We start from the raw sequence: 24,141 nt of genomic DNA, 5'->3' as shown, positions 1-24,141 counted from the left end.
CTACAGTGCTTCCTCACAGCCTAAGCAAATATTACCATTTTAAGTCATACAATGGGCTTTTACAATGAGTACCAACGTTTGCAGTATTCTATTGTATACCTCTATCTTCTTTGCTACTGTTTCCTCACTCCATTTAAATTAACTAATATACCTTCTCTTTCCATTGAACAGCAACATTCTGTATTGGGGATATCTACTAGAAATCAAACAAGATTATCTTCCTTTGTGACAGAATCCTCCAAATCTCATGCTTGTGTTCCAGATGCTAATACTAAATCAAATTTAATAATAATTTTTACAACAAAAGAAAATTCGTTAACATTAGATGTAAGCATCATATACAATACCTTTGCAAGTTTATACCACAGCTCATAAAGATATCCAAAAACTTTTGCATGGATTTTAGGTGACTGTATATTGTTCACATCTCCAAGAATTCCCAAGATCCTCCTCCACAATACAGCAGCAGAATCAGGATGCCAACCGATAAGGCTTCCACCAGCAATTATACTGCAGTCATCAGCAAGGAATTCACTACTGTCTGTAAATTTTAAAAAGTTCAATTCCCATGAATTAAAAATGCAGTGTACAGTATGAATTTGGTCAATAAAATAGGAACATTACTCCTTCGAACCATCTTGCATCTCAGAAGTATTCTCTCCCACCAAATCATCTCTCTCTTTTTCATTGCTCAGTCTAGCACATGATTCAAAGAAAAAAAATGGCAGAAAACATAGTCTAAAGGGCTTCCACACAGAGATGATGTAACTGTAGATCAGTTTTAGATCACACAGACTGCCCCCAGTCAAGGGTTGGGTTTTTTTAGCAGGGAGACAAATGCAGTTAAATGGAACATTCATGTACTCCCAAGAGATTTATTCAATTAATAACTGCTTTTATAGGTAACACTCCTGTTGCTAAAAGTCCTTTCTTTTTTAAGATCACACGGCATTAAATGACCTGGAAACAGAACTGAACAAAGAAACTAAACAGTATGCACTGCGAGTGATGAAGAATATACTCAGGCATTATCATTTTATACAGAAGCAGCTCCCAAGACAGCAGCATGCAAACTGAGAAAGAAAGCAGGGTTTTGTGAAGACTGTCAGGATAATGGAATCAATATGCTTAAACAGTAAAAGAAAAATTCCATATGTATTGCAAATTTTAATGACAAGAGCCGTTACATTATCTTCTATCAGGTGAGGGAAAGCTGCGTAGCAGCCTGTCTGCGGGCAGAATCAGACCTATGGTCCAGCATGGCACCCTGCAGTGCTCAGCCGCCAACATTTCAAGAAAAGGTGCAGAAAACCTCTAAACAGGCAGAGGGAAAAAACTTGTGTCCTCCTGGAACCCAAAGGCGGCTAGTAAAATAAAAGCCATTTTATACATTTTTATGTTTGCTTGAATTTATTTATTAAAAAGGCTTTTGGGATTTTTTTTTCCCTTTTTGCCTTTTTTGTTTTGTTTGTTGTAGCATTATGAATTCCCAAAGTGTTAAAACAGATGTTATTTATTAAACACATTAGAATGATCTTCAACAGATCCGCTGTCACAGAAATTGCATCTATGCTGGTCAGTGGTGGCGTCCCAGTATTTCTTTGCCTTACACCATACAGGTTTCTACAGCAAAACAAAGCTTTGCGACTTGGGTTAGAACAAGAAATGCAGTAAGGGCACACTGGCTCTGTTGGCCAATTACACATTGGTTACCCCATTTTTCTTTTTAGTGTACCTTACCTTTCAGGTTATTTCATATGATTCATTCTCTTTGTACACACAAAGGAGCAATGTCTTGTATCATGGACATACAGAGAGCAATGAATTTATCGTACATAATAATACTTATCATGTACTGTATTACATGCTACCTTTTGTACAACGGCAGTCTGAACTGGTGAACTAGGTGTGATAGTTCATTAAATTAGAGATCTTTCAAAGAAAAAAGTGAATGTGAAAAAATATCCTTGAAAATATATACCTGCTAGCAAAAATAGCCTATAAGATAGTTTCATATGTTACTGCCTGAAGTGACTGAACTCACATCTCTGACTCACATTATTAGATGAGAATTAGATGGGATTCTTTACAAATTGCAATCAAAACATTTCAATAAATAATAATGAGTGTTGTACATGTTAAAGATACTGTAAATAAAATGAAAAGGTAAAGGACTTTCACTTCCTAATTAACTCTTCTGAGAATGCCACTTATCACACCCTACTGGAGTATAGGCATTGTGTACTTTGAAGTATAAGGAGGGTAACAGGATTAAGATGACAGAAATTCTTGTGAATTAAACAGTTATTTTCTATCAGTTAAAATACATAGTAAAGAATTTCTTTAGACCATTCTGCTACAAAACAAAATCTACTGGCTTAGAATATAAATTAAATTAATTAATTTTACTTGAACAATGGGGCAGGTTAAGAGAGCACAAGCAATCAGTTATCACATCTCAGGTGATTAGTAGTAATTTGACATAGTAAGCAACCCAATTATTTACAACTGTGTGACCACTCTCTGGGTCACAATTTATTGGCACCTATGTCATCTTCAATCTGATTATCCAAATTCCTTAAACTCTGGACATTCAAATCTCATTTTTGAATGAACATTATGAATGAAACTTGGTGATATATGGCAAATGAAACATACTTTTTATAAGCAAATCGAGCTGTACAAACTCCTTTTGGGACAAAAATCTGAAAAAGTAAATACATCTTCTGGACTAGAGTACCTGTTAAATTTGCAGTATCTGAAGGACTAAGCTGAAGCCAGCGAGGTGCATCAGGATCCACACAAACATCTGCTGGTGTATGAACTTCACGGTCTTCTTCAGAAGCTTGCCAGGGCATAAGTGCGATCTCTACTTCATTATTATAGCCAATGGATGTGTCACTGCTAACGCTTTCACCTAAAGCAAGAAGAGATTAATAAAGATCACAAACCCTGTTTTTAAAGACTACATTAGCAAAAGATGATGTGAAAAGCATCTAATATCTGTAAAAAGACAAAATCATGACACTGATTTCAATTGCTACACTTAAGAAAAATACTGTATTTCTTGGAACTCACTTTTCTCTCTCTCTCTGTAATTTCCATGTGATTGCTGCAAGTCTGCTTTCAAATCTAATTCAGCTGTACTACTGCTTCTTCGTACTAGTACCTTCAGAGAAAAAAAATTAATCTCAGCTTATTACAGTTTTGAGAACTAGCTTGTATTTTAGCAAATTCAAGATGCACATACAGTTGCTAGAAATTAATTACAACTCAGTCAAGATATCGTCATGAACATTTAGACTACTCAAAAATCTTTAAATGTCTTAAGGAAACCATCCTCCTCTCAATTTCAGTCGTTATCGTCCCTTTCTTAAACTCAGTTTTCATACCAACAAGCAGGACTTTTCACTTATGTTCTTCCACAAATCTAAGATCATTCCATACCTAAAAGTATCAAAAAATCTTTCAGGAAGAAATTAGTAGCCATCTTTTACGTCGGAGTATTACTCTGTTGTAAAACAACCTGTGCAAAGACACCTGCTCTTTTGTTTACCACCTTCTTTGCTGAATGGATTTATAGCCCACAGGCCGAAAACCCTTCAGCCAATTTTCTGCTTCTAGATCACACTGCTCTGTCCCTAAGCATAATTGTTTATAACTGGCAGACCACCTTCAAATTCACATCTATTGCAACTTCATGTCATCTATAATAGCAAAATTTAACTTCTGCCAAAAAAAGAGTATCATGTTTTCCACTGCAAATATGCAACAAAAAGCCCCAACACCTTACCCCTAAAAGCATACTAGATCTCGCTGCTAAAGGAATCTCTAAAATTCCTCAATTCAGTTAACATGTCTGAAATTGGACTCTGATATTTGCAATTATTAGTATTACTGTTTTAAAATAAATTTCTTGAAGAAATTTCTGATCCATTGGCCAGACGTTAATTCACTTGTTCTTTCTGCACATATCTGAGAAAGCAAATTACTGCCACCAGAGAGACAACTGGCTTACAGAAATTCCTATTATATTATCTAACATTGTAGTTTTTGTGTGGGGTTTTTTTTGTGGTTGTGGCTTTTTTATTTTGGTTTGGTTTTATTTTGTTTTTATTTTAAACTGGAGAGAACTGACAATCATTCCCAAGAAATATATGTTTGCTTGTGGTGCCTGATATGCTGCAAAGTGGTCTTTCTTCCCTGGCTAATCTGGCTCTTAGTGATCAGTGAAGACAATATTTCAGTGAGCTGCGATATGAAGTCAAATCTGTTCACATGGTACATTAGCAAGTTACACAGTGAATACATGGTCAAACCCCAACTTCCACTTGCAAAAAGGGTGAAAGCGTAATATTGGTAACAGCCCGGCAGCACATGCTTGTGAATATTTCATAACACGTGCCAGTAAAACAGAATGGGGGCCCAGGTTAATTTTTAATTCCTGCAACTGTTGAGCTTACTTCTCTCCCTCTTCTCTCCCCTCCACCATGCAAAGCAGACTAGGCTGTTATTCCTGAAACGATTAATGAAAGCACTCTGCAGAAAATGTCTCCTCTCTCCTTTCTAGAGCTAAGTGTTAATGGTACTTTAAGTCTAGACATACAGGAGAGCCAAGGTCCAAAGATGAAATGCAGCTTGAAGTCTTCCATGCTGTATTGGATTACACTTCCACAAAGATTATCAGGCTCAGCCATTTATCTCCTCCACCATTTATTCAAAAGTTGCATTAAAAATTTACAAAACTTGCCTGTCCTAATGTTAACTTACACAAACATCTACAATACATAGCTGGTGAAACAACTCGTGCTGAAGGAAAGCATTTTCCGCAGCACTTTAAATCATCAAACATTTATTCCAGCATACTGTAGCTCTATAATAGCAATGAATTATTCATATTTTTAAAGTTCTTAACTTCTTGTTTATGTTTAACATTAAAAAGCACAAAAGTCTTGCATAAGACTAGAATTTAGCCAATTACACAAAAGCACATGAGCAACTGACAAGATCAGGAGTCACAAAATGATCATATCAAACAGCACAATGAACAGCTACAGCTCAATTCCAGATTCCATACTAGAAACGTGATTAGTGATTTTTCACACTTCCAGTTGCTAGTTTCTAAATACTAGAAGGCATCTGATTACAAATAAAGGAGTTAGAATCTTAGCAATAATTACTTTTTACTTTGCCTTACTTGCTCAGTTTCATGTTCCTTCTTTGTACATCCCATATTTTCCTGAACTGATTTGGAATCTGAAGAAGTTAAATTATGAGAACTTCCAGCCTTTTTACCTAGAGATTTCAGAAAATACATAAGAAATATAGACATCTGTGGGACCAAAGCACATAGCAATTTATATGAAAATTTCAGTTACGTTTACTTGTATACTTCTTATATTTATAGCTAAGTGAAGTAATACAATATTAAAATGAAATACACGATGTTTTCAAAAATCCTTCATAAGCATAACATACTTACTCGACAGGAACAGAAGTAGAACTGTTAGCTTTAATACACAAAATTTAAATGCAAGCCAGATTAAAAAAAAAGTGTAAGAGTTACACACAAAATGCGTACATTCAAAGGTTTAATTTTTAACCGCCCTGCTTTACAAAGGGTCGTGTCATGGATTTGTAGTCTGTAACTTCTTAAAAACAGTTCTTTCAACAAGATACCAACAATATATTTACGAAGAAAACAAGACAAAAAGAATTTTAGAACAGAGCTGGAAACCAAAGTAGCATTTATGAGGCTGAGCAAGTCTCAACACTTCTTCTTCAGAAGTACAGTATCTCTGTATTTTATCAAAATTACCTTGAAAAAAATCAGATGGAAACTGTTCTGCAATATCTGAAGTGCTGCTACTTCGAGTTAGCTGCTGCTCTTGGTCTGCAAAGAGGCCCACAGCTTCTGTCCCTGTTGAATTTTCCAGCTGTTGAGATTCTTCAACTTCTGTTGATTTAATTAAAACACAAAACATTTGCACAACCTCAGAATTATACACATGTGAACTTCTTATCTAAGACAGCTATATGAAAAAGTGACCCATTCAAGTATTTAAAACTCACAAGCTACAAAGCTAGAACATAACTCCTAGTCACAGAAGTCACAATTTAAGTTTTATACAATATACTTAGAAAAACTGTAAAGTTTAGAGAGAGATGTATGAGCAGTGTAATTGGTAAAAAGTCTAGAAAAAGGACAGAAATTACTCTGGGGGTTCAGAGTGCACAGGGAAGGGTGGGAGGATCTCATGTGAACAAAGTTATGTTTTTCAGTGCTAGAGACCCAAAATAGACCCTGTTTGTTCTGGCAACAGAAAGAATAGAGGAGAGGCAGCAAAACTACTACAAATGCAGAGTGCAGAAAAGATGACTGTGCTTACTGACTTTTCCTCCATAAAGAGGGGAAGGAGACAATAAAAAAGGCAACAATTCAGAGTAATAAAAGATCCGAGCTACATATGATTCGGGCTTAGTTTGTCAGGACAAACTGCATCACACAGCTTTTTTGCTGTAACTGAAAATGCGAAATAAGAGGAGAGAGATGCATGAAAATCCAAGTGCGAAAGTAAACTGACATACTATGGAAGGAACAACAGGAACTCTTGAGATTAGCTAGCAACACAATGCTTTTGGAAATGCATTTCTCTTAGCATTATGGGGGGGAGGGCAGGAAGACAGTAACACTCGAGATCAAGTATTTTCCCATTCAGTAGTGGTGCTTTTAGTTATGGCCAGGACACTGGTTAATGCCACCTACCATACTTAAGCTACTTGCTAACGCTCTGCCCAGAAAGTGGTCAAAGAAGCGGTGCACGCACCCCAAAGCAGCTGACCTAACAGAACCACCAGCAGACTGTTCAAGGTGTTCAACCTGCACAGCCAATGCTATTTTCCCGTTTTAAAAAAAATAATAAAAATGCTGCTCTAGCAATTCTTATGAGAACCCTTTCATTTATTTTTTTCTTTCATTAAAGAACGTGGCCTGAATTATTAGGTCTTCTCGATTTCTTGCAGCATATTGTTACATAATGTGCACATTAAATAAAAGTGACCTTCCCAGCACCTTTCTGCTCTCCTCCTCCTGTCTCCTTTCCTTTGCTCTGCTTCCTGTCAGCTCCACAGGCACTGACACTGAGGCTACACTTCTTCAGAAATGAGCAAGAAATGCAGCCCCTTGCGATATGAGATTACAGACCAATATACAGAGATTGCAGCAGCAGCCTGCAGGAGGAGGACAATATGCTCAGTTCATTCAATCCACACTACCAAGTGAGTTTAAATAATACTTAAATACTTAGTAAACATTGTGTGTATTTCAGAAAATTATCTCGCAAATACACATATACAAAAACTGTTCTGGTATTTACTGACCTCAAAGTATCACTGTTGATTTTAAATGTCTTACAGAAAGCAATAAAATAATAAATGAGTAATAAAAAAAGAAAAGTTCATGCTTCAGGTCAATACCCATATTCACTAGCTAGAACAATTTCAGTGTTACAACTGAAGATAACTTGACACGAAAAAATACTGAAGATATTTCACAGAGCAGGAATCCGTAGAAAGCCATAATGCACCACATACAAAACTTTACTTTTCTTGTTACAGCAGCTAACAACTCTGGTTAGGGCTCAAGAGTCAGAAATCCCCCCCAGGAAGTGTAATGTGGGAGATGACAAAGTCATATTTTCAGAGACTTACTAGCTGGAAACAGAAATAAAAGAAAGTCTGCTAACAAGAGAGAGAAATCTCACTGTTTCAACCAACACATCTTGGCTAGGTGATAGGATGAAAGCCCTACAACAAAGTAGCTTTGTGTTCTCAGACACTCACATCTGGTTTTCACACTTCTGTCTGGGTACCAGTACAGAATTCAGTTCAGAAGTCATATACTGAGGGTTTGTTTGAGTTTTATTTATCGCAACAGCAAGTTCCACAGGACAAGACTGTATCAAAAGCAGGAAAAAGTTTACCACACTTTTGAGCAAAAATAAACCCATTTCAGGCTAAACAACCACTAAAATGCCCAAATCTGTATTGCTGCCTTCAGTTTTTGCATTCTTAATCCTTAGTATATTTGGTGTGCACTATGTTAAAACTTTAACAACCGCTTGGAAACCTTTAATACATCAAGTTATGAAAAGTGTAAACATGAATAAAAGCATTTATTTATTAAGAAATGAAAACCAATCTTACTTTAATTACTAGGGAATATAAATCTAATTGTACTTCATGGTAATCTTTAATATTAAAATGAACAAAAACTGCATGCTTGCAGTACTACAAACATTTTGAGAGAAATCAAACCCTATCTGAGAACTAAGAGGCACAGACAAATCTTAACAACTTCCTTTTGTAATCAATAATTACAGGAAGAATTCTTTGGAAGAAAAAAATCCACATTTGTAAGCATCAATTTGTAACTGAGTGTAACACAGAGACAGAATGTTCGGGGTTGGAAGGGACCTCTGTGGGTCATCTAGTCCAATCCCCCTGCCAAAGCAGGGTCACTTAGAACACGGAACCACAGACTGAATTAGATTTTTCTTTTAAATCAAGTAGCTCGAGCAGCCGCATTTCTTTGACTGCATATTTTGCTTGCACTAGCTCATACATTCAAACATTCAACTAGTTGCTACAGTAGTTCATTGAAAGATATTGCTCTCCTCCTTTTCCCTGAAAACATTACTTCTTTTGACAATGAACCCAGTGACAGAACAACAACAAAGCATTAGAAATAGCCACTTTTTGCCACCCTCTGTAACTCTGAAAAAGGACACTATAGCCTCTCATTAAAGTTGCTTGTCTCTTCTGGCTACCAGTATTACTTAACACCATGTTCTGAACAGATCTGAGGCACGGGAAGCAGAACCAGTGCAAAACATCTCATTCCACACTGCTAAAGAATAATCAATCAACTGGACAGAAAAGGAGTAGACAGAGAGCAGTTTAAAAATATAAAGAACATTTATATAAAAGATGACTTTACAGTACCTGACAGTCTGTGAGAGCAAGAAGTGTAAGAGATACCAGGTAAGAGAGAGCTCACAGTGTGAAGCAGAAGAGGTACACTTTTAGTAGCTGGCAAAGCCTCATAAAGATGAACACAGTTGCTGATAGACTGGCTTCGCTTAGCTTCCAGGAAAAAATAAAGCAATATTTATGTCAGAAAAAAAAAAGAAATATTTGGGGTTTTGAATGTCATGATACAATGAAACACAAAGCTTTTGGAAAAAAACAGTTTTACAACATTAAGCCCAGAAGTATTTCCCATAAGTTGTAAGTTAACAATGTGCAACTGTTATCTCACACATTGAAAGTGCAATAATCAGTGATTTCTGAATCACAGTAGTTTCCACAATGCGGAATATTTAATTTTGTCAGTGTATGATTCCTGTCTCTGAGCTAATTTGACTTACCTTTTGTTCTTCTAATTAAAGTATCTGTAGCAGTACATACAGCTCAAAAATAAAGAATGGAAAACATATTTAAATTCTCCTCCACCAGCAATGCTCCTCTCCAAAAACACTCATTCATCTCTGCTGAAAACAATCCATTTTCATCCGAGAAGTGGGATAGCGTGCTTCTCAAAACTCAATCTAAAGATACAGCTGCCTCTGGTTTTGCTGTTAAATTAGGCATCCCAGCCCCAGACTGGATAAAGCCCCGAGTACCCTGGTCTGACGGACAGCTGACCCTGCTTTGAGCAGGATGTTAGACTTGAAGTTCCTTACACCCTGAATTACCCTCCGGACTCTGGTGTTGGGGTACTGAGCCCTGCTTTCCACGTTTCTAAATAGGATGATGAAAAGGGACACAAGTTATAAGAAAGTTTTTGGAGTTCTAAGTCACTACAAGGGAAAGTAGAAGATAAGTGCAGTCTGAATGCATATCTTACTAAATTTTTCTTCAAAATAGTAACACTTACATGGGTTCACTGTTTCTTAGAAAAAGGCCACCAGAAAAACACTTTCTGAGGTGGCTGATGCTCCAGAGGCTGTCTAACTAATCATTAAAAATTTGAGTTTTTATAGATTAATATCCAATTGCCATAAGTTTAAAGTCTCATTTAGAGAAAACCAACAATTTATCATCAATTGTATTACTAAAAGTTCTGCTTAATTACAAAAGTCTCTAACAAATTTATTGGGAAAAAAAAATCTTATTCACTGTGCAGTTTCTCTTCTTGTACACAGCAATGTCAATGCTGACACTCAGAAGACAGAGGTGAGGAAGCAAAAATACTCCAACAGAGTAGCAGGCAAACTATTTTCTGCTGCTGCAGAAATACTCTGCTCTAACTCTTGTAACTCCAGATTGCAAGCAGCAGATCAAAAAACAGTCTCACCTAGAAGCAAGAAGTGCTCTGATATTTGTATGTTGACTTAGGCATTTTTTTGTTTTTTTTTAAAATGGTGAAGGGAGAATATTAGGGACTTTTAAAAAGCCCCCAGTGGCAGACACTTTCCCCAAAACATGTGCTTTGCTCAAGTAAGTCCTCCCATGAACAGCCCTGGTTTCTGTATTCACCTCAGGGACTGCTACATTTCATTCTGAAAGACGATCCCTCTGGAGGCTTAGTAGCTGAGTTTTGTGTGTTTCTACATAGTCTTACCTTAGAAAAAGGATATGCATTTTATACACTTGATTATTTGTTATAACTGCATGTGCAAATACAAACCTTTTTTGCACCTGCTGATTTGGGAGCCATTGATCATCACAAATCCCACGAAAGCCTGAATAATTCTCTCTTTACATGACCACAAGACACAAAATTAAACTAAGAGCTTTTTACACATCAAGTTCATCCTCCTACTTGACAACCTACTGGCTCCCCACCAAACAGGCTTTTCTTACTAAAGGTAGGAAGTTCTTTTAATCTGAACGCACACAACCAAGAAAAATCCTTACTGATCTATACTTCCAGGTTCTCCCTACTGCTCTGGTGAGAAGTCTAGAGGACAAATGCTGTGGCAGAAGAAAGAAATCTCAGCTGAAGCACAAATAGGAACTTCCTGAATTTAAAAATAAAACACACACAAAGGACTAATTTACTCCATTGCCAAAATGTTTTGTGATCTAAGCTGAAGACTATGGCTTAGTTATGAAGCCTGTAGCCACAAAAACATACTAAATCACCTTCAAATTCTCCCAGTAAGAATCACAACTAATCTGTTATGAATGTGGAAGAAAGCATCTCCTATTCAGAAGTAGGAAATATTCTACGGAGAATTTTAATCCATAACCCACTGAATTGGAACACAGAAACATGCTACCATGAAATCAGAGATCGGGCTGCCGAAATGCTTAAAAAGTCAGGTATCTGTTCAATGTCTGGGGTCTCCGACATTCCCCCATCATTCCTCACCCCTGTTCTCCCTTCTCCTGTTTTCCTCTTCCTAGAAGTCAACATGAGAGAAAAAAGGAAAAGGAAATGCTATACATACCTCATCAGGCAATAAAAAGAAAGCAAATAAATAAGAAAGGATGAAATTGTTTATTAAATATCTGGTTTACCTTGTGCTCACATTAAATAGCTAACTGTAAGGAAGTTCAGAAGCAATATACGTTACCTCACTGATGTTAATAAATGCTTTCTTATGAATTGATAAGCAGAGGAATGTACTTTACTACTTAAAAAAACCTCCTAACTTGCACATGATTAACTCGCAACTAAATGTGATGTATTTAAAAGCATATAACTAGAATTTTCTGAAATACTTTGATTCTTTCTTCATATTGGTAGTGGTCAAGACATCCAGACACAGGTACGCAACATATAGCTTAGGCATTTAATTATTAAGTTGCACAACTTTTGAAAGCAGCCACAGTACAAAGGCAGATTTAAAACTGAAGCATAACTGAGTGTTTGGGAACATAACCATTTAGTCATGGTCTAACCTGTTGCTCTTTGACGAACAATATTTCTTGCTTTCTCAACTCCTGGGGCTCCAGAGGTCGTAGCACTTCTGAATCTCATTGGCTCCACAACTTCAGGATGACTTTTCCAGCTCAGTGAAAAAGATCTTCCCACTACAGCTGTCTTCTGAGGCTCTAAAATACCACCTTAGAGATAAAAAACCAAAAATTCTATAGCATTGTATGCTTTGGCACATATTTTTTCCTAAAGTATAAATGGACTTGACTTCCTGCCTTTACAGAGGGATCTGGACAGACTGGATTGATGACTGAGGCTAGCTGTATGAGGTTCAACAAGGCCAAGTGCCAGATCCTGCGCCTGGGTCACAACAACCCCATGCAACGCTTGGGGAGGAGTGGCTGGAAAGCTGCCTGGCAGAAAAGGACCTGGGGATGTTGGTTGATGGCTGGCTGAACATGAGCCAGTAGTGTGCCCAGGTGGCCAAGAAGCATCCTGGCTTGTATCAGGAACAGTGTGACCAGCAGGAGTAGGGAGGTGATCGTGCCCCTGTACTCGGCACTGGTGAGGCTGCACCTCGAGCACTGTGTTCAGTTTTGGGCCTCTCACTACAAGAAAGACAACAAGGTGCTGGAGCGTGTCCAGAGAAGAGCAACGAGGCTGGTGAAGTGGCTAGAACACAGGTCTTATGAGGAGCGGCTGAGGGAACTTGGGTTGTTTAGTCTGGAGAAGAGGAGGCTGAGGGGAGACCTTATTGCTCTCTATAATTATTTGAAAGGACGTTGTAGCAAGGTGGGTGTTGGTCTCTTCTCCCAAGTAACTAGTGATAGGATGAGAGGAAATGGCCTTGAGTTGCACCAGGGGAGGTTTAGATTGGATATTAGGAAAAATTTCTTGACCAAAAGGGCTATCGAGCACTGGAACAGGCTGCCCAGGGAAGCGGTGGAGTCACCATCCCTGGAGGTATTTAAAAGACATGTAGAAGTGGCACTTAGGGACATGGTTTAGTGGTGGACTTTGCAGTGTCAGGTTAATGGTTGGACTCAATGATCACAAGGGTCTTTTCCAACCTAAATGATTCTATGATTCTATGACTTACAAGCACTCAGACATGAAAAATATTAATCTTATAAATAACACAGATTAATTTCTACTACTATTAAAAAACTATCATTAATTCAGTTATGTGCATCAATTGCAAGGTAGCACATAAATATGGCTAAAACACTGTGATTAATACAGTTTAATAAAAATATATGAAAAAAAATTTGTTTTGATGACTATGCCAGAGTACAGGACAGGAAACCACATGTCATTTCTGCTACACAAAAAAGGCCAATTTTAAATGCGTACTAAAAACTGCTAAATAGCGATCTTCTATTGACCCCAATTACCTTTCCTCCCACAATGAAGGATGAGAATGCATAAATACAAAGTGCTTTGCATTTGATTAAACAGGTTCTTACAATAGATTAAGTAGTTTAATGTAAGATTAAATTAATTTTTAAGTGTAAACTTAAATATTTAACTTGTTTGACATAAAAAGCACTGAAGCATAGAGACTAACCTTTTCCTCTCTGTTTTTTTTCTTTTTGTTCACTGAGCTTATCCAAGGGTAAGTTTGTCAATTCCACCCCATACACAGTTCTTGCTAGTACCGCTGTTAGAGAGTCCATGATATTGGCCCACTCATTTATGAGCTCCTCCCAGTCCGTCAGGGAGGACAGAACACTGAGCAGCTCATCCCACAGCTCCCGAGAAATGTAAACGCTCAGGTTTGCTCTGATCCAAGCCACAATGAGGGTCTGAGAGAAAAGAAACAAGTGACAGTTCATTTCTGTCAAGATGAAATCAGCACACCAATCACATCTTCATGAAGTCAACACCAGCCTGCATATTAGCATTAATTAGAATCTGTGATTCTGTGATTCTGTGATTGATTATTCGTGATGCACAGATATTATGCACAGATATTTTTCATCAAAAAAACATTCCCAGGAATCAGTGGGTAAATAATTGTGAAAGTTACTGACTAAGGAAATCTAAAAATTCCAAAAGGTATGTTTCAGGTGGTCTATATGTTCTGTGGTAAACTGAAATAATACGCTGTGTATAATAAGAATAATAGAACGAAGAACTGTCTCCTACACCTACAGAACAATTGTTGTGATTGAGCTGCGCCTGCGACACTCAGACCTAGATACTGTAGCTAAGCATGTAAAGTACAATACGATGTGTAAATGTTTTCATCTCGCTCAGTGTGACTCAGTTTTGACTTGCCAGCTGAACTTCTTGGAAAACAGTTACATCAAGCTTACACTTCAGAGATACTCACTAAAGATATCCCACAAACAGACTGTGTGCCTGCCTGTTCTACCAGGGTTTGTAACAGAGCCCTGAAGAACAGATCAAACCAACTGCTTGTTGCACCTCAAACCTGTCCCCCTCTGTTAGGAAAAGTGTACAGAATAAGTACTTGTATTACTGCAAAGGAGAATTTTTTCATGTTTTACGAGTAGGTTTCAGAGTACTGTCAATAGTACTCAACTAAAACTATGGGTAATCATCATGAAAAACCAACGTGAAAAACCAAAACAAACAAACAAAACAAACCCCAAACACTCACTCGGAAAAGTAATCCTGACATGCTTTGAGCAAATGTATCCTTTACTTGGTTTTCTTTCGGCTTCTGCATCACAGCTTCTGTTATTCTAAGAAGTATCTGTAACATCTGTTCCCTGGTACCAAAACAAAATTGTAGTTTTTGTTCACATGTTCTATTAATTGTACTTGTTAATTTTCATGTACCAAAAAACCCTCTTAATTCTCCAGTAAGCCTTACTTACTGATAATGTAATCACACTTCAGACTTCACAGATCATTTGCAAAATAACACTAGTTGGTTGTGGACTGTAAAAACTAATGTTTGAGAAGGTGAAGTCTGGAATGGAAATACCAACCAGAACCTTGAAGTCGCATAGTACAATGATGTACACTCAGCGGAACCTGCAATCTCACAAATCAATTCAGAGGCAAGTCACAAGTGTGACCTATGTAATCAGGTCTACCCCCTGAGAAAGACAGTCTTTTGCCTACCCAGTAATACTGCCATAAAGTTTAAATGCTGATAATTTTCTCTTAAATGATGCAGAATGTATTAAGCTTACCATGTCTTTTTATTCATTGACAGCTCCATTATCATGCGCCTAAAGATACTCAGAACTGCTTTACAAGCATCAACTTGCTCCTTCAGAAGCACAGGGACTTCAATGCATGGTTCCAGTAAGAAAACATTTGCAGAGTTTGTCAAGAACACCTTCAAGACAGGCATTTACAGTCAATTTACATAGTGTCAGGAATAAAAAAAGTGAAGACTTACAATAAAATACTTGTCCTCCTCCAGGCAAACCTCTCACTTTCCTTAGAACAAGTTTCATGTTTTACCTATCAGTTTATTTTTCTCCATCATTCTAGCAAAAAGTCAGGTGGCATTACAAGCCCAACAAAGGCATACAATACACAGTATGGGTTTTGTAGGTGTACCTTCTATGCGGTCAGGCAAGAGTACCACTCTTCCAGCTACTTATTTCCTGGCATTATATGCTTGAGCAACCACAAGTGTTTCCAACAAATGAGGTTCAATGAAAGCAAATGTACAGTTCTGATTAATTCCTAGTATCCATAGTAGAATAAAAAAATGTTTTTTTTATCTGTCCTAAAATATAGATATCTTGCTCTAAGACATGGTCACATGGTTTAATATACTTTTTTTTTTAAGTGATAAAATAAGTCCAAATAGTATCTTACAAAAACCATCAACTGCTGGTAGTTTTTTTCCTTAATCTCAGAGACTATATTACAATTTGTAGCGTAAATTACGTGATTATGTAAATTACAGCCTCATAATTTCTATACAACATACCTGTAAGGCAGCTTGAGCACCAGCTTTAACATTTTTGTCCTCATCTTCTAATATACATCCCCTGTTAACAGCACTGGTAAAGGAGTATGTTCTGCCCCAGCTGGATGAGCGCTTATGTCCTGAATGGTCAGAGGAAAGCTTTCAAAAACATGATTCAGTTAATGACAAAGCAGAAAGGAATATGTCCATATCTATTCAAAATCATTTAAAATGTCAAAAGCAAAAAAGGGGGAACTGTCATGTCCTACGTTCATTTCAGCAAGGAATTCATATCTATTATTTCTCAGTCTCTGAACAAACAGACCATATAAGGAATTTAAAGATTCATAGAAGTCACCGTTTGTAGTAATATTTGAATTTAAGCCTGGCAAAACTATAAAACCTCTATAATCTGTCAAAACCTTGTAATTCTCACTATGTTTTTACAACTCAAACCTCTTTCTCAGTACAAGATTTCCCTTTAAATAGCTTCACAGTGTCAACTTTTACTGATGGTTCAATATAGCGTATTAAAAAGTTGATGCACAGAATTTGTATCTATACTTCCTAGATGAAGGGGTCTGAATCCAAATATTTCATCCAGTATATATAAATTAGTACATGTTGTCAAATTCTTAAGTAACTACAACCAAAAGGAAATAGTCCTACATGCACTAGGCCAACAAACAGTGTAAATTTTAACACTGTAGAACCTATTAGCTTTTCTTCCATTAAGTTCTTGCTGTCATATTTGTATAGGCAGGGAATAATCAGCAAATTACATTTTTCAAAATAGCTGCAATTTTTCCCTGCACTCCATAAGTGCTATTGAACACTCAATATTTATTTACATTTTGAGTCCTTAAATAAAAGCATTTCTTAATCTTGCTTTTCCACACATTTTTAAAATTGTTACTCCTGTACAAAGCAAGTTTAAAACTTAAGTAATACATTGTAGGCAAACAGAATAAAGTAAGTAACACTGATACCATACATGTTTACCATCCGTCTGCACTGCTGAATCCTCTAAGCTGACAACGGCATCCTGACCGTCTTCCTTTTTGTCTGGCTCCTCCATGAACACAGGTTTCTCTTGCAATATCCACTTTCGATATACCTTAACAACTTTTCGTGTTGCAGATACATCAGAAGGCGGCAATAAAAAAGCCTAAATTGAAAAGTTCACTAATTTTACTACATATACAGGACACAGATAGGCATGCATATATAAACACACCCACACACCACCACCCATAAATAATACAGCTCAAAAAAGAAAGGATACAGAGTTTTTACTTTTATGTCTGTACTAGAAGGGAGATATGATTAATCAACAATCTATGCATATACCTACATCATTCACAATTCCATAACTATTAATTCCAAATTACTTCCATGTTGTATTTGTTTGGACAAAACCAAAGAGGCTGGTTTTGCTCCTTGCAAACTCTCTAACTTAACATGGATTCATCTCACAAGACATTACTAGCCATAGAGGTCTGGCAGGCCAAACTAAACTACTATGCTAGACTGTCTGGAGAAGATTGCTTAAAATTACATCAGCAGTATATGATGTGAAATGCCATTTCAGCAAGCATAGGTAGAGACAAGACAGCAAGTTGTGATGAGGATAACAGCGGTTGGCATTTGATCCTTTGGAAATCAACACAACAAATTTATTTTCAACATGCTACTCAATATTTGTATTTGGGAACCATTCTGTAAAGGTGTACTCTTCAAAAGCTTAGAAAGGCTAGACTGGCTGCTTGCCCACATTTCTGGAGGTTTAGGAGACTGAAAAAAATATAGTGACAGAAGACCTTTGCACTGCAACAAACAGGCACAGAAATCAACGTCTGAAAATGTCAACTGGTACAAAAAAAGGCGTATTTTGCCCACAAAAAAAATTTTATATCAATATGCATTATATTATAAAAACACTTAAAGAGATGCAAATACATTTTTCATACTAAAAAATAGGTCCTTTCAACTATGAAGAGATTACCCACCCTCCATGATTAACAGTGTCAAAAACTATAGCATTTCCTACACCCAGTTCAGATACAAAACCATTACAAAGATATCTTGTTCAGGTCAGGAGAAATCTTTGCATCACATAGTATGCTTCTTTTTCTCTAGTCAGCATGAAGCACAACATCCAACAGCTGATTTCAACAGAAATTGAAGGGTTAGCAAAAGCAAGTTTAAATATGCCATACAGCAAGAAAACGTCTTCATACACACTGTCAGCTTACTAAGGATGCAGAAAAAAAGCCAGAAACCAACCACTAGTTAGAGAAACAACAGCTCATCAGTGGGATGAAGAGGCACTATCCAGAACACTTTCAGAAAGGATAAGAAAGAAAAAAAAACAAAACCAAACAAAAAAAAAGGAATTCGCAGTGACTAGTGAGATTCCTGTAAGGGAGAGATAAACACAAAAGGATCCAAATACCACTATCTGTCTCAATTACTGAACACTGATCATACCGAATAAAGACAGAAGTACTGCATCACGTTAGCCTTTGTTCCTTGGAAGCTGGTCTAACCTTACACACTCTGAACGAACACCAGGAGAGGGCAGCATGCCACAGCGGTTCTTAATATACACAGCCGTACTCCTGCCTGTCAAAGTGCCATCCATCCCACCGAAAAGCACTGGTACTAGGAACTCCTAAACCGTGCCACACAAGATATTTCACAGTTCGGCATGTGTGCTCACTCAGCTGCTGGAGAGTTATCTTCTGCACATTTATGCGACCTGGAACTGTTGCTTCAACCAATTTCTACCTTGGTACCAGACAAAAGAAAAAAAAACCTGGGACTCTCCAGTAGGTCCACATGTATTCTTATCCCAAACAATTGAAAAGCTGTCAAATTAAAGAAAAATACTAGTAGAAGCAATCAATATTCAACCACACATTAAATACTAACATTGATCACATGAACAAGAAACCTACTAATTCAAATAATAAATTTGCAAGGTAATAGCTCTTTAAACACCTTTACATTACATCATAATACCAAGAACAAATAAAGTGGCCCATTCAAATAAGACACATTGCTGTCTGGCATCAGCAACAAGGTTCAGTTCCCATAAAAGTTTCATAATTTTATCATTAAAACTAGACCTAGGAAAAACTCCAAACTAAAAGAGTGCTGGTGTGATTAGCATCAAGTTTGACCAGTTACCTGACCAATAGCCTTCAGCATTCTCTCTCATAACCATGATATTTCCTTTAAGAAAATATACTATAGCAACTAAACATACACACTTACTTGTCGAAACACCTCATTAACAAAGTTAACATATCCTCGAGTGGATAAGAGGATTCTCTGCACCATCTCATAGACGGTCCGATGCTGCTCTTCAATGCTACAGAGGCTGGAATTGCTGAGCCTTCTGTCGGACAAGGTGCTGCTGTTAGAATGACTTCTCTCCTGCTCGCTTGCGTAAGACATACCGGTTTCCAGCTCTGCATTTTTATCTTGGTTTACAACACCAACAGTCTACACAGAAGAAAACGCACACCTAATTAAATAACTGAAATAGCGCACACCAAAAATCTGGAATACTGATGCAGAACTCAAGCTACTAGTGCTCTTTTTCACACAACACACTGGGATCCCAGCAGTCAGGAAGTGTAATTTTCAGACTACTACTTGATCCAAGAAGGACTCTGGTCTTATACTCTAACATGATGTACACTTTGCATGGGTCCCCTCCAGCCCAGAACAGCTGACTGACTTGTCCACTTCTTAGGGCAAAAAAGAGGGAGGGGTGCAGTGGTGGGAGAGGAGGAAGGCACAGACACAGTGGAGAGGAATCCCCAAGTCCCTTCTTTTTTGGGAAAAGATGGATCATACCACTATACGTGGCGCACGCTCTTGTACATTATTATTATTCCTGACAACTCTGTCAGTTTTTGTTCTGGCATTGCGTGTATTTTGCAACATCTCAAACCATGTCTGGCTAAAATGATCCAGCCAGCGCAGTTCTGCTTTGTTTACACTAATAAGGCTGCCCTCTGTTCGACCAGGCAAGCAGTAACAGAGCAGCAAGAACATCTCTACTGCTTTTCACAATGCACTTTTTTGGTAAGCTTCACTGGGCCACACCAGCACAAACTTCACCAAACTTCAAAACCACTAAGAAGTCAATACGTGCCAAAAGCTGTCACACAGCTTCAGCTAAGTCATAACTTATGACCGGTTTCCATTTTGAGAGCAGCAATACCTTTATGCAACCTAAATACTTATTTAATGTCAGCTGTCTACAAAATTCAGTGAAAAGAAAAATATTATTTTTCCAGGCTATGTCTGTTGAAATGGCACAGCAGTTTATACAAAAGGTGGAATTTCCAATGAAAAAGAAAAGATCGATTAAAAAAAAGCTTTTTCAGTAGGCAAGTTACACTTAGCTGGTTTGGGGCTTCAAACTTCTACAGTGCAGAACTCCCAGAAAAACTGACATGAAAATCTACAATTCTACCACAACAGTTAATGTATGCTTTTCTGCTGAATCCAGATGTGAAACTGACCTACGATTCAAGAGAAGAATATAAATTGACATCGATCCTAAATTTTTAACAGGAACCTGAAGAATCTCTAAAAGAAAAAGCGTCTATTTCTGTAAAATGCATTGTGAAGTCCCTAATTCTAGAGAAGTCTCAACCAGCAACCTGAAAGCGAAATATTTTTCTAATATCTCATTGTAAACAGCTTCTATAATCAAGAGGAAAACAAAGGAGCCTTTGATGTTGCTGGGAAATGGCCCATGGTAGAAGTAAGTATGACAGTTTACAGATTAAATTCCAAGAGTCTAAACATAATACTGATGAACCTGGTAAGGCAAACAGCTATGAGGGAAAAAAAAAAAAACAGACTTCTACTGAATTACTAAAGTGTCTCCCTTAGAGATTTCCTCCTTCATCAAAGAGAAAAAAAATTAGTAAATTATCAAGTAGATCATTTATTCACTTAGGGGTAGCATTTCTTTCTTGTTTCAGTTGTCAGTGCATTATGATCATTTGCAAGGTTAGCATGTACATAAGAAAGGAGAGGTAAACTTTAAAGCACACCTGAATAATTTTAGGGAGCATTTCTCCTCCATTTTTTGTATTCTGAACAGCAGTTAAATATTTCTTTTCAAGAAAGAAGGTAACAAGCCACTTAATAAAAACAACTCGAGCTGCCATGTATGGGATTTTTGTGCTATAGACATTTTCATTGTTTCGTGTTGCAGTAATGTATACTGGTCTTGGTCTCATATCAGGAATATCTGGTGAGATAAAAAGAGAAGATATAAAGAAAATCTAATCATAAAAACCTGTAATTGCTTCCAGAGTCTGGTTAAATGTATTGAAAGTCACCAACATTTTCTCCATATGAAGTAACAGATGCAATGACTGACTGCTTTTATTATATTAATGCTTGTACTCTATCACAATTTTATTACTCCTAAAGAAAAGCAAGAACATAAAAGCACAGATCTTTCCTGAAGGTTACAATTCTTATCACACAAAACAAAGGAACGCAAAAGAGAAGGGCTGCAAAAAGAAAGGCAAAATCTGAAACAAAGAACAACTCCTACTACAATGTAAGTTAATTTTATAAGTTTCACAGAGTTTTATTAATAAAGTACAGTGAGAAAGAGAAGATGGCTCTGGAACACTCAATAGTGCGAAGATTAAGAAGAAAAAGGATACTTAGTTCAACAGAAAGAAAAGTTAACTCAGGTACAAAGAGCACTGCACAAACTGAAATAAAAGCAGGAAAACACGGGAAGTGGAATATTGCTGAAGGAAGACAGGTTGAGTCATAATTGATTCAAATGCTTAGATTTAGGGAAAATTCACTTGTACACAGCTGAAAAACATGGAAGGCCTGGGCTCTAATTGTGAATAACACAGCTGAAGTGGCATTGAGGTGATTTTAGACACTACATATTAAACTGCAAATTACGGGAGTTAAAAATCAGAGAAGGGAGGAGAAGGACAATGAAGAGGCTGCAGTAGATCAGGTGAGTATTAACACCAACGCTTCTACTGACTCTAATACATAATCCAGTAGAAAATCAGGAACAGTGTACACGCTTCTGAAACAACATGCTTTTAATCGTACAACTGTAGACGTGCATCTCCATTTCCTTTCATTTGGCCCTTCATGCTCTTCCTTCTCTTCAAGGAAACAGCAAGTAAATTAAGAGTAACTAAGTTAGCTACTCCCTCACACTCGGGCAGCTTGCTGGTTCTTTAAAAAACCCGTCAGAGAGTATGTTCTGTCTTCATTACATATCACAGTTAGAGAGTCCTTGCCCACTCAACATAAATGCTATGCCAGTGGAAACATCCTTCGGAAAGGAGAATCAGGCCAGCCCTTACACAGTGATGAGCAGCAGCAGCTTCCTGGACTATCGCAGAAAATCAAAATTTGTGCTAGAAAAAAAAAATCAAAACATGAAACAAGGGAGGAAAAAATCCTCATTCAACAGAACTTTAGCGATACGCCAGCAACTAACAGAGGTGCTACTGAGAATAGTCATTGTTAATTTTTTTTTCTACTTAAAAGTCAGAATTCACTACTTACCAAGAACAGGTTTGTAGAGGTTGGTTAGCTTTGTAAAAGATGGAAACAGGTGAGGAAGATAGTATTTTCTAAACAACGTAAAGAGAAACTTAAAACCAGTGTCTTGGTTCTCTTTATTCTTCCACTCTAAGCTTGCAGCCTTTGTCATGGAGTTAAAGAAAAAGAAACAAAAAGCTTTAACTTCAATGTATTATACTGACAATCATTCCACATCGAACACAAAACCCAAACAATTACACTTTAACTAAAGATATAAAAAACTAGCACCGTCCCAACAAACTTTACAAAATGCAGCAAGAATACAAGATATTACCATGGGGGCTTTAGCATATCAAAGCAAGCAAGCTCATTAGAAACCAGCATCATTGTGCTGTTCTAATGCAGTGAAGCACAGAAAATGTCATATTGATGTTTTTAACAAATTTGCTTCTTACCTGTAAATTTAGCCAAAGTTACTCTGGGCTACACTTTTATCACAAATATATTTTTTATCATAAACATAGTCAAAGCCCACTTTTAACATGGTTGCACACATATATGCAATGCTCCTTCGCAAAACTGGACTCAAGGCGCAAGCAATATCCACTGACAAGAAAGAGGATGACATCTAAGCTTGTTTTCAAAGATACTCTTCTGTTCTTGCATAGATCTACACGAAGGAGTCACACACGTACTTTCACAATGCTCTTTACCAACAGTTTTGAACTACAATTCCTTGGAAGACCATGCCAAATTTTGACAAGAGTTGCTCTTTTCATATGAAAATACCTTCAGTTTGGACTAAGCTGCACATAACCGATATGGGCGTGTTTTCTTTATTTGTATAAGAAAAAACAATACATTTTCAAATTAGAAAGGTAAAAGTAGACATCTCTACAACTAAGCACTTTTTCCACTGGTGACTTAAACCCACCTGGGTTTTAGTCTCTTCCATCACTTCTCGTCTTGTGAAACTGAAGCAAACACTAAAAGTGTTTATCTTTTGACATATAAATAAAGTATATTTAAATTTTATTTAATTCTACCCAGTTGCAGACATAGATGTTCTTGAAGATGTAGATTTTCTCTGTGTTCTGGCTCTGAGCAATCATTCTGCACTTGTATCAGATTACTTCAATCTCATCTCTTGTCTGTAGCAAGAAGGTTACTGTTCAACTGTGTTCCTCTTTACTGAGCAACACAAAAAAATGAATGTTGATGAGCCACGGTGCAACTGGATGTACAGTGCAGTAGTTTTTTTCAGATCTCAAACACATGAGTATAAAAAGAACACTGAAAATATTTTCTTTAACTGAAGTGTTGAGAGACTGATACGTAAAACAAAGAGTGCCACACAGGAAGCTCATAATTTCATACAGCCATTTTTTAAGAGAAAGCATTTACTCCTGACAAACCCCTTTCCAAATATCATTTTGGTGTTGCCTTTTGATATGAAAAAAATGTATCTCAAAGTATTTCATTATATTTGATTTTATTTTTTTTAATACTGAGTTCTTTAATGTTCATTGTCTATACAGTTTCCACTTTATTTAAAACGTTGCTTAATTTGTACTTTTTAAATATATACATTATATTAACTTCTTTCCTGCACGGATTAATCTGATCTATTTCTAATTAAAATTTTGATGTACATGTTACTTGCATCCTTTAAAAAAAAAAAAACAACTCAGAAGCTATCTCTCCTTTTTTTATCTCTTTCTCCAGTGGTCCTTTACATATCTTCTCAGCGATGTATGTGTCCAAAGAGAACAAACTGCATCTTTAC

General features: G+C 37.0%; 1 protein-coding gene across 7 annotated transcripts in view; it reads right to left on the bottom strand.

Annotated features, from left to right (window-relative positions):
* RALGAPA2 (Ral GTPase activating protein catalytic subunit alpha 2) overlaps window positions 1–24,141 on the bottom strand; it is a 138,266-nt gene that overhangs the window by 87,222 nt on the left and 26,903 nt on the right. For 4 of the 7 annotated variants that reach the window (XR_012763142.1, XM_075413682.1, XM_075413681.1 and 1 more), the window contains exons 8-22: window positions 22,377–22,515; window positions 20,870–21,069; window positions 19,068–19,298; window positions 16,783–16,956; window positions 15,810–15,947; window positions 15,055–15,203; window positions 14,514–14,625; window positions 13,455–13,692; window positions 11,911–12,075; window positions 9,004–9,144; window positions 5,819–5,956; window positions 5,198–5,295; window positions 3,079–3,169; window positions 2,741–2,917; window positions 348–541 (exon numbers count right to left, since the gene is read on the bottom strand). Coding sequence is in view for 6 of the 7 variants with exons in the window: in XM_075413682.1 (XP_075269797.1) it covers window positions 348–541; window positions 2,741–2,917; window positions 3,079–3,169; window positions 5,198–5,295; window positions 5,819–5,956; window positions 9,004–9,144; window positions 11,911–12,075; window positions 13,455–13,692; window positions 14,514–14,625; window positions 15,055–15,203; window positions 15,810–15,947; window positions 16,783–16,956; window positions 19,068–19,298; window positions 20,870–21,069; window positions 22,377–22,515 (2,385 nt within the window). In the remaining variant the exon portion in view is untranslated. Of the gene's footprint in view, window positions 1–347; window positions 542–2,740; window positions 2,918–3,078; window positions 3,170–5,197; window positions 5,296–5,818; window positions 5,957–9,003; window positions 9,145–11,910; window positions 12,076–13,454; window positions 13,693–14,513; window positions 14,626–15,054; window positions 15,204–15,809; window positions 15,948–16,782; window positions 16,957–19,067; window positions 19,299–20,869; window positions 21,070–22,376; window positions 22,516–23,289; window positions 23,345–24,141 lie in introns of those variants that run through there. The other 3 variants (XM_075413686.1, XM_075413684.1, XM_075413685.1) reach the window with 2 other exon arrangements.

Source organism: Opisthocomus hoazin, chromosome 2 (assembly GCF_030867145.1).
Source record: "Opisthocomus hoazin isolate bOpiHoa1 chromosome 2, bOpiHoa1.hap1, whole genome shotgun sequence".
NCBI lineage: Eukaryota > Metazoa > Chordata > Aves > Opisthocomiformes > Opisthocomidae > Opisthocomus > Opisthocomus hoazin.
This window is presented reverse-complemented; position numbering and strand designations above follow the sequence as displayed.